We start from the raw sequence: 13,927 nt of genomic DNA on the forward strand, positions 1-13,927 counted from the left end.
GACAAAAAACGTCAAAGTTTGCAATATAGTCATTGGCACATTGGTCCGATTCTCGCTTTTTGACAATTCTAATGACCATCTTAAAGATTTTAAAAGACAAAAAGTGTTCTCAATTTAGCGAGGTACTTAGATAGTAAATGCCGTTTTTTACTGGTTGTGTAATGTTGTAGCATCCTGCGTCGTTACGACCTACCTCAAGCAGTTTGGCGACCGTTCCGTACGCACTACATGCATTGTATGTATGTAGTCTGTATATGTAGATTGTAGAGTGTACCTACAGTTAATTTGCGAGACAAGTGGGCATGATGAATGATTTCAATTTGAGTAGGTACCTGTGTTAAACTTTATTTGCTAACCTTCCTTACTATCTAATATTAAAACATTATTACGTACAACATGAGGTATGAAACTTATACCTTTGTACATTTTTACCTATTTAATTGCCAGTGTTGTTTGTTTCTCTAAATTGTAGGGCAATATCTTGAAGGTTAATATACACATCATGTCAAGCTATGCCGTGACCTATTGAAAACTATTTTCTACTTTTCCCTAAAATTTAGGACACCTAGGTATTACATTTTACATATTCGACGTTCAACGTCCTAGGACGTAAAAAGCCGTCGCCATGATGCGAGGAGCGCGTCACTCGCACGCATGCGTACGGACGCGGCGTCAGAGTAGATGCAATGCCCAAAATAAAAAGGGCGTAAGCATCAAGAGATTCAAAGCGTTTAAGACTTTTTGGAATAGCTACTAGCTAGTGATTTATCGTAAATACTCATTTAAGTAAAAAGGTCGTATCTGCCGTACGATGTCCTATGTTTTTTTACTTTTCTTAATCTGTCTTCGGATGCTAAATCGCGTGAATTGGGCAACCGAACACATTATTGATTATTGATTTACTAAACAAATAAACGTGCGTGAATGGATATAGTAAATTATGGTTATGTGAGTGTACGTATAGATAAGCTTATACTATGTACTTTTATATCTCAATAATTAAGTTGATAAAATGGTGTAGCTGCACTAGGTGCCTTGTTAGGGTATGATAAAAATAATTGGCCTATTTATTATTATTAAGAACTACTATGGAACTACTATATACATTAAATAGGTAGTTGATATTTGGATTGTGTATTACTGGAGTTTTTCAATAAAATGGGCAATTTTTACTAACTACTCTAACTAGGTATTTTATACTCTTAGCTTTTATACAAATAAGTGTCCAATAGATGTACATAGCACCGTCAGTAAATTAATTAAGTAGTAAACACGTAGTTCGCGACATATGCGCTCGCGCACCGCGGTGTTTTCTACCAATTCTACTCTCGCACACATGTGCAGTCTAAAATGGGACAAATGTGGGAGGCAACGTATCTGGATGTCAAAACAATATGACTAGGTCAAATATATTACAAACGGGCATATGGTCACACTGTAATTTAGTTGTTTTGCTCAACAATGAACAAATTTAATATGCAAACGTCTTTGAAATTCTAGACCAGTCATTTTCTTAACAAGCAGTTAAACATTTTTTACCTCAAAATATCCCCTTTAGTTAAGAAAAAAACTCCATTAAAAATTAACTAAGAAAAGATTTGTGCTTAATCTTAATTTTTAATTGCAAGGCAAGTAATGAAGGAATAATGGACTTCCTTGCTCCCTAAATGAATTCATTGACACCTTGATGGTCAAAAAAATGCCATTTGGCTCATTTAAGGGGCGACTGAGATCAAGTTTCGAGGGTTGAATGAACCAAATCAAAGATTAGCTAAAAAAGTTCCCCTTTCAAAAGCCTAACTTGCATTAATAACACATTTCACGGGGCACTTAAAAGCGAAAGACTTTTATTTCTAATCAGAATTCTGCATTAAGCATTTCATTAATCAGCGTCGGGAATGGACACAAGCCCTAATTCAACAGTGCACTTATCACTAACGAAGTACAGAACAATGACCAGAGTAATAAAAGTGTCCTTTTCAAGTAGTCGTCACTAACTAGCTAGACTAATGACGCCAACGCCGGCGCATCGTCAAGCGACTTGACATTAAAATAAATATTAATAACATTAACAACCTTGGATATCGTAGCGCTGATTTCTTATCGCAGTCAACCAACTTATATGCACCTTTAAACAACTTTTTCTCCTTTCAAGCCCGTAATAAACTGCATAGTGATAAGAGATAAAAAATAAAAACAAGCAATATAAAGATAAACTGACCTGTTATTCTCTTCTGCGTCTTGCCGCTCTCGGGGCTCGATAGTTTCGTAGGCGAGTCTTGTGATGGTACGCTGGGCTTCGGTGGCGCCATGGCCATGGGTGCTCTCCTCAGGGCCGCCGGGACCGCCGACGCCGGCACTAGCGACCATGCGAACCTCTGCGGGCCCGGCAGAGGCTGCTCGTTCGCGAAGTCGAAACCCCATCTCTGGCTGTCCAACTCCAACTGTCTCGCCAACTCCCGCTCCACAAACTTTCTATTCTCTTCTCTATCGGTGCACCCGAATAGGTTCCTCCTCACTCCCTCGAGCGTGGTGACACCTCGGACTCGTAACGACCTCGTGTCCAGCACGGAGGTCGTCTGCAGGCCCGGCGCTCTCACACTTAACGCTGACATCTCTTCTAGCCGACTAAGTCCACCACCAAACACAGCGCGAACACACTTCTCTGATAGCATCCGCGACGCTCTTTCACCTAGCGCAAACAAGGTCAAAAATCAGTTTTTGAACGCAACACGACGTAATAATAAAGGCACGCAGTTAAATGTTTGGTCCATCACGCACTAATAAGAACACGAGTTGAGTTTCTAATTCAGGTTGGTGCAAGTGAGCGTAAACAATTCGTAAAACACGCGACGTCACAAGACAGTAACGTGCGTCCGCACGACCGAGGTACGTCCGGAGACTGACGGTGACGAAAAAATAAGCAAAGCTAGGCGTCACCAGCGCTGCGCGTGCGTGGCGTGGCGCTAGCGGCGTCGGTCGAAATAGTTCCACTGCTCGACACCGTGTGGCGCCACCAGTCTCAAAAGTCGCGTGCGCTCGTGCTTTGTGATAACGGAGGCCATCGAGTGTTGCCTACTCGGTTTGAGCCACGATATTAGTTTATTGTTTTAATTCAACGAATGGTCTTCCTTAGCTTATTTGTTATATTGTTTGTATTGGTAATTTTAACATTAATACATAGATAATAAATATTTGGGGATACATTATAGAAAATATATAACAACTTTTTAAGTCAATTCGTAATTATTACTAATCGTAATCGTAATTAATGTATTCAAGAATTTCAGGATAATTAAAGTCGGAAAAGATTACGTAAATATATGTAGACATTTTATTTCTAATATTTCTATCATAAATCGTAAATTAGGTTTTGTATGTATGTATGTATAAACTCTTTATTGTACAAAACACAAAACACAAATATGACACAGGATAGACAGTACAAAGGCGAACTTATCCCTTTAAGGGATTTCTTCCAGCTAACCTTTGAGTAGGTGAAATGTGATGAAGAATGGTTTGAATGGATGGTTTTTTGTTTAGTCTCACTGCAACCACCCTGATATTTATCTTTTTTTCATATACCTCATTTTCATGTGCAATAGGTTCGTAAATAAATAAATAAATTATGTGAATTTCTCACACAGATTGATTGAAGCGCCACGGTATGCTCAAATAATAAATTATGAAAATTCACGGCTTTCCTTCATAGAGGTCTTCATATTGGGGACATCCATTAATTACGCGATGGCTTAAGGGGGTCAAGCTGAACGTCACAAAATCTCACGCGGGATGAACAGGTGTTTTGGCAAATCGAAACAAATTTTATAATACATATCTCAGCTTTTATAATATTTTTCTCCTATTTGCCCTATGGTTGACTGGTAGAGAATGCTTCAAGGCATTAAGTCCGCCATTTGTACTTTTTTATTGTGTAATAAAGTTTAAATAAAGCCCTAAGCACAGCCCTAAGGGTTTCATAAATCTTAAAATCTAAAAACCCTCAGGCTATGGATGGACGCCCTTATGTAATGGAAAGTCGTGTATTTTTATTAAAACGCGCAAAACTGACCCCGATGTAATTGGCCACTGAGTAATGACCAATTACATCGGGATTATGGGCGCAGTAATGATATATATTGTGTATTTATTTACAATTTAATTTCTCAACTGTAAATAAAAATTGTGCTTGTTACTAAAATATTTATAAACGTTAATAATAAGTGTCTTTTTTTATACTTTTCTCCATTTTTTGGGCTTTTGGAAATTTTTCCCGTACCCAAAACCCCGATGAATTTTGATGACTTTTTTAATTTACGTAAATTAAAAAAGCCAACAATAGCTTATCAATATTTCTGTTGTGATGACAATTATTCAACATGGTTTAAAAAATTGCCATTTAGACAATTTATTATTCTGAACCCTGAACGTAAGTCAATAGTAAGTATGAACTCTTAAATTGGTTTGAAACATAAATCTTAAATAAAATTTAATGTAAAAAAAATCCCCAATGTTCCGATAATTTGTTATTATGGCAACACTAAATCAGACTTGTTTACGAAATAAAGAAGACGTGTCTAGTTACGTGTGCAAGCAGTCAGGCGCTTGCGGTGGATGAGTTTCTGAGTGAAACATAGTTGTCTCGCTCTTTTTTACGGTCAGAATGAACTGTGCGCAGTAGACAGAAGATATATTAATAGCTTGTAGGATCGCCGCCATCTTGCCGAAACAAGGCTGACTGGATTTGAGTAGATTTACCGCGATGATTTTATTATTTTACGTGTTAACCCCAACTTTAAATTTAAAACAAGTGCACAAATTTTTATTATATTTTACTCGAAACGAATGTAACTTTTTATATAAAAAACTACATCTTTATCGTATCTTTACATATTAAATCGCGCGATATAGCCATCTTAGTGAAAAATAAAAAATATGTGGAGCACTCTAACGTATATATATAGTTAAATATAGATATAAAGTTGTTGGAAACTCACCCTTCGAATATTTTGAAAACTCGAACGCGGAAAATCGTCAATTTGCCGTCGGGGTTCGCCGCTGTACTAATTTTCAAGATATGACAATGACGCGCAGCGCGAGCGCGGGCTCGCTCCTGATTGGTCGAAAAAGGCGGCTACCGGTTTCATTGGCCGGCGAATTTTAGGCGGCAATTTTCGGTTGGCTGAGGGACCGGATGGCGGGAAATGAAGGACACTTTCCGGCGCGCGAGACTTTGGGTTCAGAAAATTGTTGGCTCGCTTCGAATATATGTCGTTTATAAAGTAAATAGAGGATGTCAGAGTTTTCTTTGTTGAGAAACATGTGTGAAGATTTATTAGGTAGGTAAGTACGTAAGTTGACTAAGTTGTTACGATGAATTGGTTGTTTGTTCTGTTTCGTTCGCGTAATTTGAACCAAACGACCTAATTATTTTCTGTTTTATATTATTTGAGTAAGTTGAATTCTTTTTGTACCTATTCTTTAAAATATGATACCTTGTAGGTATTTTTGTTTTGTGATTTTTGTGTTTTAGAGTCGTCTTTTTAGAGGTATTGTAATGTGTATAATTTTTACAGGTAGGTATACCTGTATTATGATTGTGTTTTTTTTTTCATTAGTTTATTTAGTTATTACATGTGTTTTTCATATATTTTTTTTTTAAATTTGTACCTATTTCAAAACTTTTTCAAAATTAGTTATGTTTTTTTAGCAAGCGGAAGTTTCTCACGCAAACCTTAGAATTGGTTTCAAAATAAAAACAAAACTTTGTTTTCAATGTTCTGGTGGATGCAGCGGTGACATATTGACCTATTTAGGTAAGTATAACGGAAATCGGCGCCCGCGCAAAAACTATATCCGCTTCGACATAATATGGTGCTACACATATGCTCAAATACATTAAGGATAACATGACTTAATTCTTGAGGTGGGAACCTGGGAATATCATTTAAACGTATAGTATATTGATCTGATACGTATTACATCAAAATGATGAGTATTACTTTCACATTTCACCGATTCGAGAATGAGTGAAAAAAGTTGAGATTCGTGAAGGTAGTTTTTTTTTAAATATTTGTATTAATGTTTTTATGTTACCTATACGAGTATAAGTAGATAGGTACATATTATATTGAAATACTTTTTCGTTGATACACTTTTTGTAACTATAATTTTTAATTGTCGTAGTGCCAGGACAGACATAATTTTGTGTATAGATAAATATAATTTGTTTTTATTTCTTTTCTACATGCTCCCTTGTCGATTGGTATTAGAACGACGCTCTTATTCGATAAGGTGTACTCGGGTAATTCCGAACGTCGAAAACCGTCGGCAAATTCCGAAAAGGGACCCTTATTACTATGGAATCACGGGTGATTATCATTTGAATTTCGGAATTTTCCGACGGTTTTCGACGTTCGGAATTACCCGAGTTCACCTTATATAAGAATTAAAAACAAAACATACACGCTCGTGAACGATTACGCATGCGCGCTTGATGCGTTTTTTTCTACATACTCGCAAATTAGTGCGTAAGTTTACGCAACCGAAAACATTATGTTTAGCGGTTAAACCTGCAGTATGGATACCATGGTTTATGATGGATCGAAACCACATTTGGCTTCACAAAAACGCTTGCCACCTGCACTTTGAAATTCCTTTGCCGGAAAGTCGGAAATAATATGTTTTTCTGACACAGAAAAATACATAGTAACAGTACACATCAAAATAAAATTAAAAATTCCGAGGATATTATAATTTCATCCCTTAGAACGACGAGCGTAGCGAGGTCGGTTACGAAAACCGAAAAAAAATCACATTTTTTTGTACGTCGTCCGATTTTGACAAAACATGTTTCATTTGAAATGTATTGCTTTATGTAACTTAAAAAAAAATATTGAAAAAAATTGGAAAAAAAATGTAAGATTTTTAAAAAAAACCTTAATTTTCGTATCACTCTGAATAACCGCAAAAAACGGTAGACACGGTGTATAATTTCGATATATGATTTTTTTAAATTAAAAACAAATAAATGCATGATTATAAACTAAAAACGGAATCGAAATCGAATCAGTAGTTTTTAAGATGCAAGTTGTCAAAGTTGGCTTAGTTTGTTTATATGGTCGCTTATAAATTCCTTAGGCAGAAAGTCAGAAGCATTATATTTTTCTTACAGTTAAAAGTATGCATAGGTAATAGACATCATAATAAACAATTTTTTACGAGGATATAAAAATTCATCCCTTGGAAAGCCGAGCGTAGCGATGTCTGTTACGAAAAACAAAAAAAAGGCAGTTTTTTTTTATTGGGTCGTCTTTCTAAGGGTTTCAAAGGAATGAAATTTTTATATCCTTGTAAAAAAATGTTTATAATGATGTTTATTACCTATGCATACTTTTAACTGTAAGAAAAATATAATGTTTCTGACTTTCTGGCTAAGGAATTAAGCGACCATATAAACAAACTAAGCCAACTTTGACAACTTGCATCTTAAAAACTACTGATTCGATTTCGATTCGGTTTTTAGTTTATAATCATGAATTTATTTGTCTTTAATTTAAAAAAATCATATATCGAAATTATACACCGTGTCTACCGTTTTTTGCGGTTATTCAGAGTGATACGAAAATTAAGGTTTTTTTAAAAACTGGCAACTACGGCTGCGTGATTTACAAAGCATTTTGTAAATATAGACAGTTCAGTTTTTGTATATTATGATCCTGGCTATCCTGTTTGGCTGTTTCACAGTAAATGTAGACTCAGACATGTTGGAAGAAACAGATCTAATTTTTAGGGGTAATCCATTTATTACGTAAAAACACAAGAGGGAGTAGACTGGTGTTGCCATACCAAGTGTGACAGAATGTAAAGAGCTAAGTTTTCAATGTTGCTGGGGACGGGGGCACAAAAGCTTGAAATTTTCAATGTGCTTAAAAATGCATGTCAAATTCTTAGTAATAAAGTATATACTTACCTACACATACAATTTTTAGTCTTTGTAATAGTCATTTCGCGCATTTGAGGTAGGTAAGTACTCGCAATTGAAAAATTGTTTTTTTTTTCTGATCTTCCTGATCTGTCGGTGTGAAAACTGTTTCAGGCCAGGGATCACTATTCAACTGGTTGGTGCCCAGACACGCGCGGCAGGGAGTCCTGAATGCACATTTAACAACATTTCCGATTTGGTCGAGTTTTTTTAAAGTTCTAATTATATACGCATTTTACAGGCAAACCGACCAATTTCTTAAAAAAGTTACTCACACAAAGGAAGCCTGTTTAGTTGACTAACGCACATATAGGCGCTAGAGAGTGTGAATGAAAGAAGACGCTCGCTATTTGACAGTTTTTGCCACGGGGCCGCGAGAAGAGGTTGTGTCATACTGACGTGTGACGCTAAACCTAAGTGAACTCCAATCTCATTTAGTAGTTTACGTAATAATTATGGCAAACAGGTGAAAGTTATGCATTTCAAATTATTGTTTATAGTTTTCTACATGACTTCTGAGTACTTTTTACGTATTGTTTAGCCTGGAAATGTGTTTAAAGTGTAAATTAAAAGACAGCGGTGAAAGGCGCCATTTCGTGAGTAGATTCTATTACTGTGGTATACCACGGTAATAGTTAAAGTAGTGATATTAGTTCTTTTTGCTTTATTTTAAGTATATGTGATCAGTTATATAATGTCTTACAGTTGTTTCAATCTTGATCTATTCACGCTATCAAAGAACTATTTACGCGGTATGAAAATTATTCAACAAAACCTTAATTTTTAGCAAAAACTTCATGACTGATTTCGTAGTTTCTATGAAAACCGTTAATTTGTCAATTTTTTTAAACATTGACATAAAGTCTGATGCTTACTTACCAGTTATGTAAACTTGGTTTTAATATAAGGTTGCAATATTTTATTTTGATTTGTAATGAAAATACATCTGTATGACTTTGTTTTTATGGGTCGGAATTAGATTTTATAATACTCCAATTTATGCCTATTACCGATGGTACGATCAGATAACCCTCGGTAATAGAATATATAAGAATCTATTACCGATCCATGCAATATTTATTTGGGTCGGTAATGGGTTCCTATAGAAGTATCTATTACCGAGCGACATATTAGTCTTGTATCAAAATATGACATTTAGTGTACCGTAAGTACAGATTTCTTAGGTGAAACTGAGTCTTCTGTGGGTATTCATAAAGGAGGATAGTAGATCGGTCCCAAAAGTATTGGTTCAACTCGTAACTGCACTGGATGCGGTTTAAGTAATGTATTGGAGTTGAATTGTTCGTTGTAACAGTTTCCATGAAAGCATTAAGATTACTCTTTTAAATCGGGAACGGGATTTTTGAATATACACAAGTTTCAGTTTGCAAAAAAAAAAAAAAAATTATGGATGGTGCTTATACATACTAATTATGGTAGAATAGTTATTTATTTGATTAGGGGGCCCCTCGGATCAAGCTGATAGTCGACTGTCATTTTGGCTTGGATGTAAAAAAATTAAGTTGTTATATGGTCTCCATTAGTATTTTCATTTTTGTAAAGGCAACTTCTATCCATCAGGTCCTAAGAAAAATGCCGATATAAAATGGGATATAATTCGTCCTTATAAGTTAAAATTATATTTTTTTACTTGTTCTATGGAGCGACCAATGTGTCTAATCTGTGCGAAGCAAGGGGTATATTCTAAATTGTGAGCATCACGCTCTTGAGTCGATCCTTCGGGATCCTCCATTAGGCGCGGTCACGCCAAATGACCATGTAATTATCTCGCATCTTAGAACGTACAGGCGAGACCGAAAGACAGACGAGAATCGAGAAATAGATGGCTCCATGCCCAATGCACGATCCAAAAAGACAGTAAAAATTGTGCATCTGCTTTTTTGAAGTGAAGCTTCTAATGCGACTTCCAACTGAAAGCGTTGCCAACTCGAATTTTGAAAAACAACACATTGCGAAGTTTCACTTCTTCGGCACGGAGGGACTCCACGCACAATTTTTTTATTAATGTTATGGACGTGTAGGAGATAACTGAGAATGCCGAAGACCGGGCAAGGTGTACAAGAGGGAACCCTACCTAGAAAAGCGATACGTTGAAGAAGTTATACCAAATATGTGTGTGTATGTAACTATGCATACGTTTTTAAATCGATAACGCTAAACCAATACGTATATTAGAAGTCTGGGTCCAGGGGCCAATCATACGTTAAAGGCAAGGACAAGTATTAATAGCACAAGGACAATAAACATTGGCGGTTTGTATCCAACTTAAAACGTAGTAAAGTTATCTCTCCTCATGGCCCGGAAGTGTAGTATCGCAAATAAGTAGGTTAATTTATCAGTTCCGTATCAATTAATTCTACAACAGTTGATTTGAATAAACAACGGGCATATATATGTAACGGGTCTTATTTTAAATGAAAACAGTAAACCTGACGAAGCTAAAGACTGTCGAATGAAACACGCGCTATATAATAAAATCGAGAAGATTATGAGTATGAGTAAGAGTATGAAACCTTAAGGTCTTCAAAAAAACCTATTGTGGTCACGACCCCTGCTCCGGGACGTTCCCGTTGCAAAGGTTGTCCATCGCGGTTCAACGTGGCAACGCGGCGAGCGTGATGGGCTCCTTTGCAGCGGAAGGGACTCGGAGTGGATTTAGTTAGTAGTTTAGTTCTAATTTTATTTGTAATTATTAATTAATTTATTAGTATATATAGTATAAGTCTTGATTGTAATTATTTTATCTTTATATAAATAAAAAAAAAATAAACCATTTCGTAAACGATTCTACTGGTTTCTGTTTTGGGGATAGCTAAGGCCCACTTGCACCAACCACTTAACTCGGGGTTAGTGGGCTGTCATCTGTCAAATTCCATATAAAATGGTGGGTTAACCCTTCATTTTCGTTATTGGTGCAAGTGGCCCTTAGACATCAAGTATGAATCACATGAGAGAGCGCAAAGTTTGACCGCTAGGTATAAATACAGGGAAATTGGTAATAAGCCATTTACCATGAACTGGCAGAAAGCGAGAAAAAAACTCTCAATTTTTGGCATTATTTATGTACCTAACGATAACGTTGGTCTTACACTACAGAAGTTACAGAACCTAATAATAAAAGTCTAATTATCTGGCAGATTTCCTAATGTGAATAAGAACTGAATAAATCTCGGCTCTACTCATTAAAATGAATAAAAGAATAATCCTGTCACCTGAAGGAGTACAGAGTTAGACAAGTTTTGGGCCAATATGGCCTCAACTACAAAATACAATAGTTACAGTGAAAAGTGAAAGTATTCCACTACACTTGTGTTCACAACTGTACAAGGACTAGCACAGATTGATCAATTTGCCGGCGAGGGCAGAAAGGCAGCATTGCCCCGGGCCCAAACCGAAATTACCGAAGAACCCTACAAAAACGGTAAAGGGTTTAGCCACGCATGCTGGGGAAGAAATTCATCATGGATTTAGGATGGGTAAGTACCTATTGTATGTGATCTTATGCCTACTTCATACTTATAATCGATACTGATATACCTAAGACGTATTAAGCTACATAAGAATTTACATATTTTCAAACTCACAAATCAGGTTTTTGTTTTTGACATGGTCTCAATAGAAGGTACCTACCTATAATTGGTAGCTTCGTGGCCCCCGACGCAAAAACCATCAAAAACGACGGAGTTCGTGCTTTTAGGGTTCTGTAGTCAACTAGGAACCCTTATAGTTTCGCCATGTCTGTCTGTCCGTCCGTCCGTCCGCGGATAATCTCAGTAACCGTTAGCACTAGAAAGCTGAAATTTGGTACCAATATGTATATCAATCACGCCAACAAAGTGCAAAAATAAAAAATTGAAAAAAATGTTTTATTAGGGTACCCCCCCTACATGTAAAGTGGGGCTGATATTTTTTTTCATCCCAACCCCAACGTGTGATATATTGTTGGATAGGTATTTAAAAATAAATAAGGGTTTACTAAGATCGTTTTCTGATTATATTGATATTTTCGGAAATAATCGCTCCTAAAGGAAAAAAAGTGCGTCCCCCCCTCTAACTTTTGAACCATATGTTTAAAAAATATGAAAAAAATCACAAAAGTAGAACTTTGTAAAGAATTTTTAGGAAAATTATTTTGAACTTGATAGGCAGCGCCGGCCCGTGCACTCGATCAGGGTAGAGCAAGTTTGAGTTTCGGCGCCCTTGAAAAGAAGTTTCACTACGTAGGAAAATAAATCGCGAGCGCAGCGAGCGCGAAATTGTTTTCATAGTAATGCCGTAATTTGAAGATTAACGCAATACAGAATTTATGGATTTCATCATACAGAGTGCGAAAGGGACAAATTGTTGAACTTTCGTAGTCGCACCCTAGTATAGTTAGTTACGTGTGGCCGAACGTGGATATCATGTAAATACATAAAATAACAAACAAAATGGAGCGCTATAGTGGTTAAGTCAGGAAAGCAGATTCGGAATTTGTCCTAACTAAAAGAGAAGATAATTATAAATAGTAAGCAGGAGCGAAGCGAGCGCGATTTTTTTTTCCTATTGACTCGATTAATTAAGACAACCCGCCAGCGGGGAATCCGCGAACTTTTAAGCTTTTATCGTCTGCAGAGCTGCGGTCTTTGACATATTTTGGGGTATTTTGACTTCACAGGGCGCCTATGTTCCCGACTTTTATTTAGGCCTTATATTTCGCTATCACTATTATTTTTATAACACTAAGAGTTAATTAAGAGATTATCTGCGGACTCGATCGTCGTCACCGTCGGGATGCCCATTTCGGTATTTTGCCACTAAGTGATGTGAGTGCTTTGAAATTCGCTCACCATCTGCTGTGACTCACAAAATTGCGCCTCTCTGAGACGTTTTGCGCCTTTGGCTTTATGAGGAACTCCGCTTTGAACTATTGGATAGACTCATATTTTTGCATTTGGATAGCGACGTAACTTTGCCGTTCGTCGCACAACAACGTGGTTCGTCAAGGGCTAGAATCCTCCTTTTATGGCACCCTAGCAACAGCGCCCTTATGAATGGCAATATGGTGCAACTTTCCACTTAATTTGAATTACAAATCTCGATTTTCAATAGGTGGATTCATTTCCGACTCCTCTCGCCATTTTGTGATATGTGCGCGCTCACACAACGTATAATTTATTGTATGGATTTTTCCACATGCTCGATTTTGGCGCCCCCTTACCATGTGGCGCCTAGAGCGGCCGCTCCACTCGCTCTACCCTTAATCCGGCCCTGTTTTTTTTGCTAGTCACTGATGAAGCGTCATGGTCGCTCATAAGTTTAGTCTTAATCAATGGTCACGAAATCAATTCGATCAATTATGGCCGCCATATGCCAAATGATGGTACACATTCTGACGCCCCGACACTTTCCTCAAGTTTGAATAGATGCAGGCCAGGTTAAGCACGACTTGCTTGATCTATTGCCTGATGACCTTTTGTCAGTTTTTGTTCGCTGTGTATTAGAGGTATAATGTTAATAGTGGTTTCGGTGGTGTTTTCTACAAATTACACCATGCAAAACAACTTTTGACAATAAATATTAAAAGACATAAATGTAATGTAATAATTTTATTACTATTGTGACAGAAAACTCGTGTGTGACAGAGTCAGTTTAGGTGCGACGACGAGCGAAGCGAGGAGGAGCGTGTTAGGTTGACAGTGAGCAAACCGGAAATGACTTTTAAAAGTAATTCTTTTTAATAAAATGTATCCGGATATGCAAGTGAAAATGCCATCCTTGACATTTGCAGCAGGAGGAAAAAAGTACGACATACACATTGATTTCACACAAATCTTGGGCACAAAGTATAAAATCAACAAACAAATTTCTAGTGCGCCATTTAATTACAATATATTGAGAAATGGAAATTTTGCCTAACAATACCTTTGACTAAATAATATT

General features: G+C 36.7%; 1 protein-coding gene across 2 annotated transcripts in view; it reads right to left on the reverse strand.

Annotated features, from left to right (window-relative positions):
• LOC125235831 overlaps positions 1-5,088 on the reverse strand; it is a 42,674-nt gene extending 37,586 nt beyond the window's left edge. Inside the window, exons 1-2 of one of the 2 annotated variants that reach the window (XM_048142431.1) lie at positions 4,998-5,088; positions 2,222-2,692 (exon numbers count right to left, since the gene is read on the reverse strand). In XM_048142431.1, the coding sequence (XP_047998388.1) occupies positions 2,222-2,675 (454 nt within the window). In that variant the 5' untranslated portion in view covers positions 2,676-2,692; positions 4,998-5,088. Of the gene's footprint in view, positions 1-2,221; positions 2,939-4,997 lie in introns of those variants that run through there. The other variant, XM_048142430.1, reaches the window with a different exon arrangement.
• Between the last annotated feature and the right edge of the window lie 8,839 nt (positions 5,089-13,927).

Source organism: Leguminivora glycinivorella, chromosome 18 (assembly GCF_023078275.1).
Source record: "Leguminivora glycinivorella isolate SPB_JAAS2020 chromosome 18, LegGlyc_1.1, whole genome shotgun sequence".
Classification (NCBI taxonomy): Eukaryota; Metazoa; Arthropoda; class Insecta; order Lepidoptera; family Tortricidae; genus Leguminivora; species Leguminivora glycinivorella.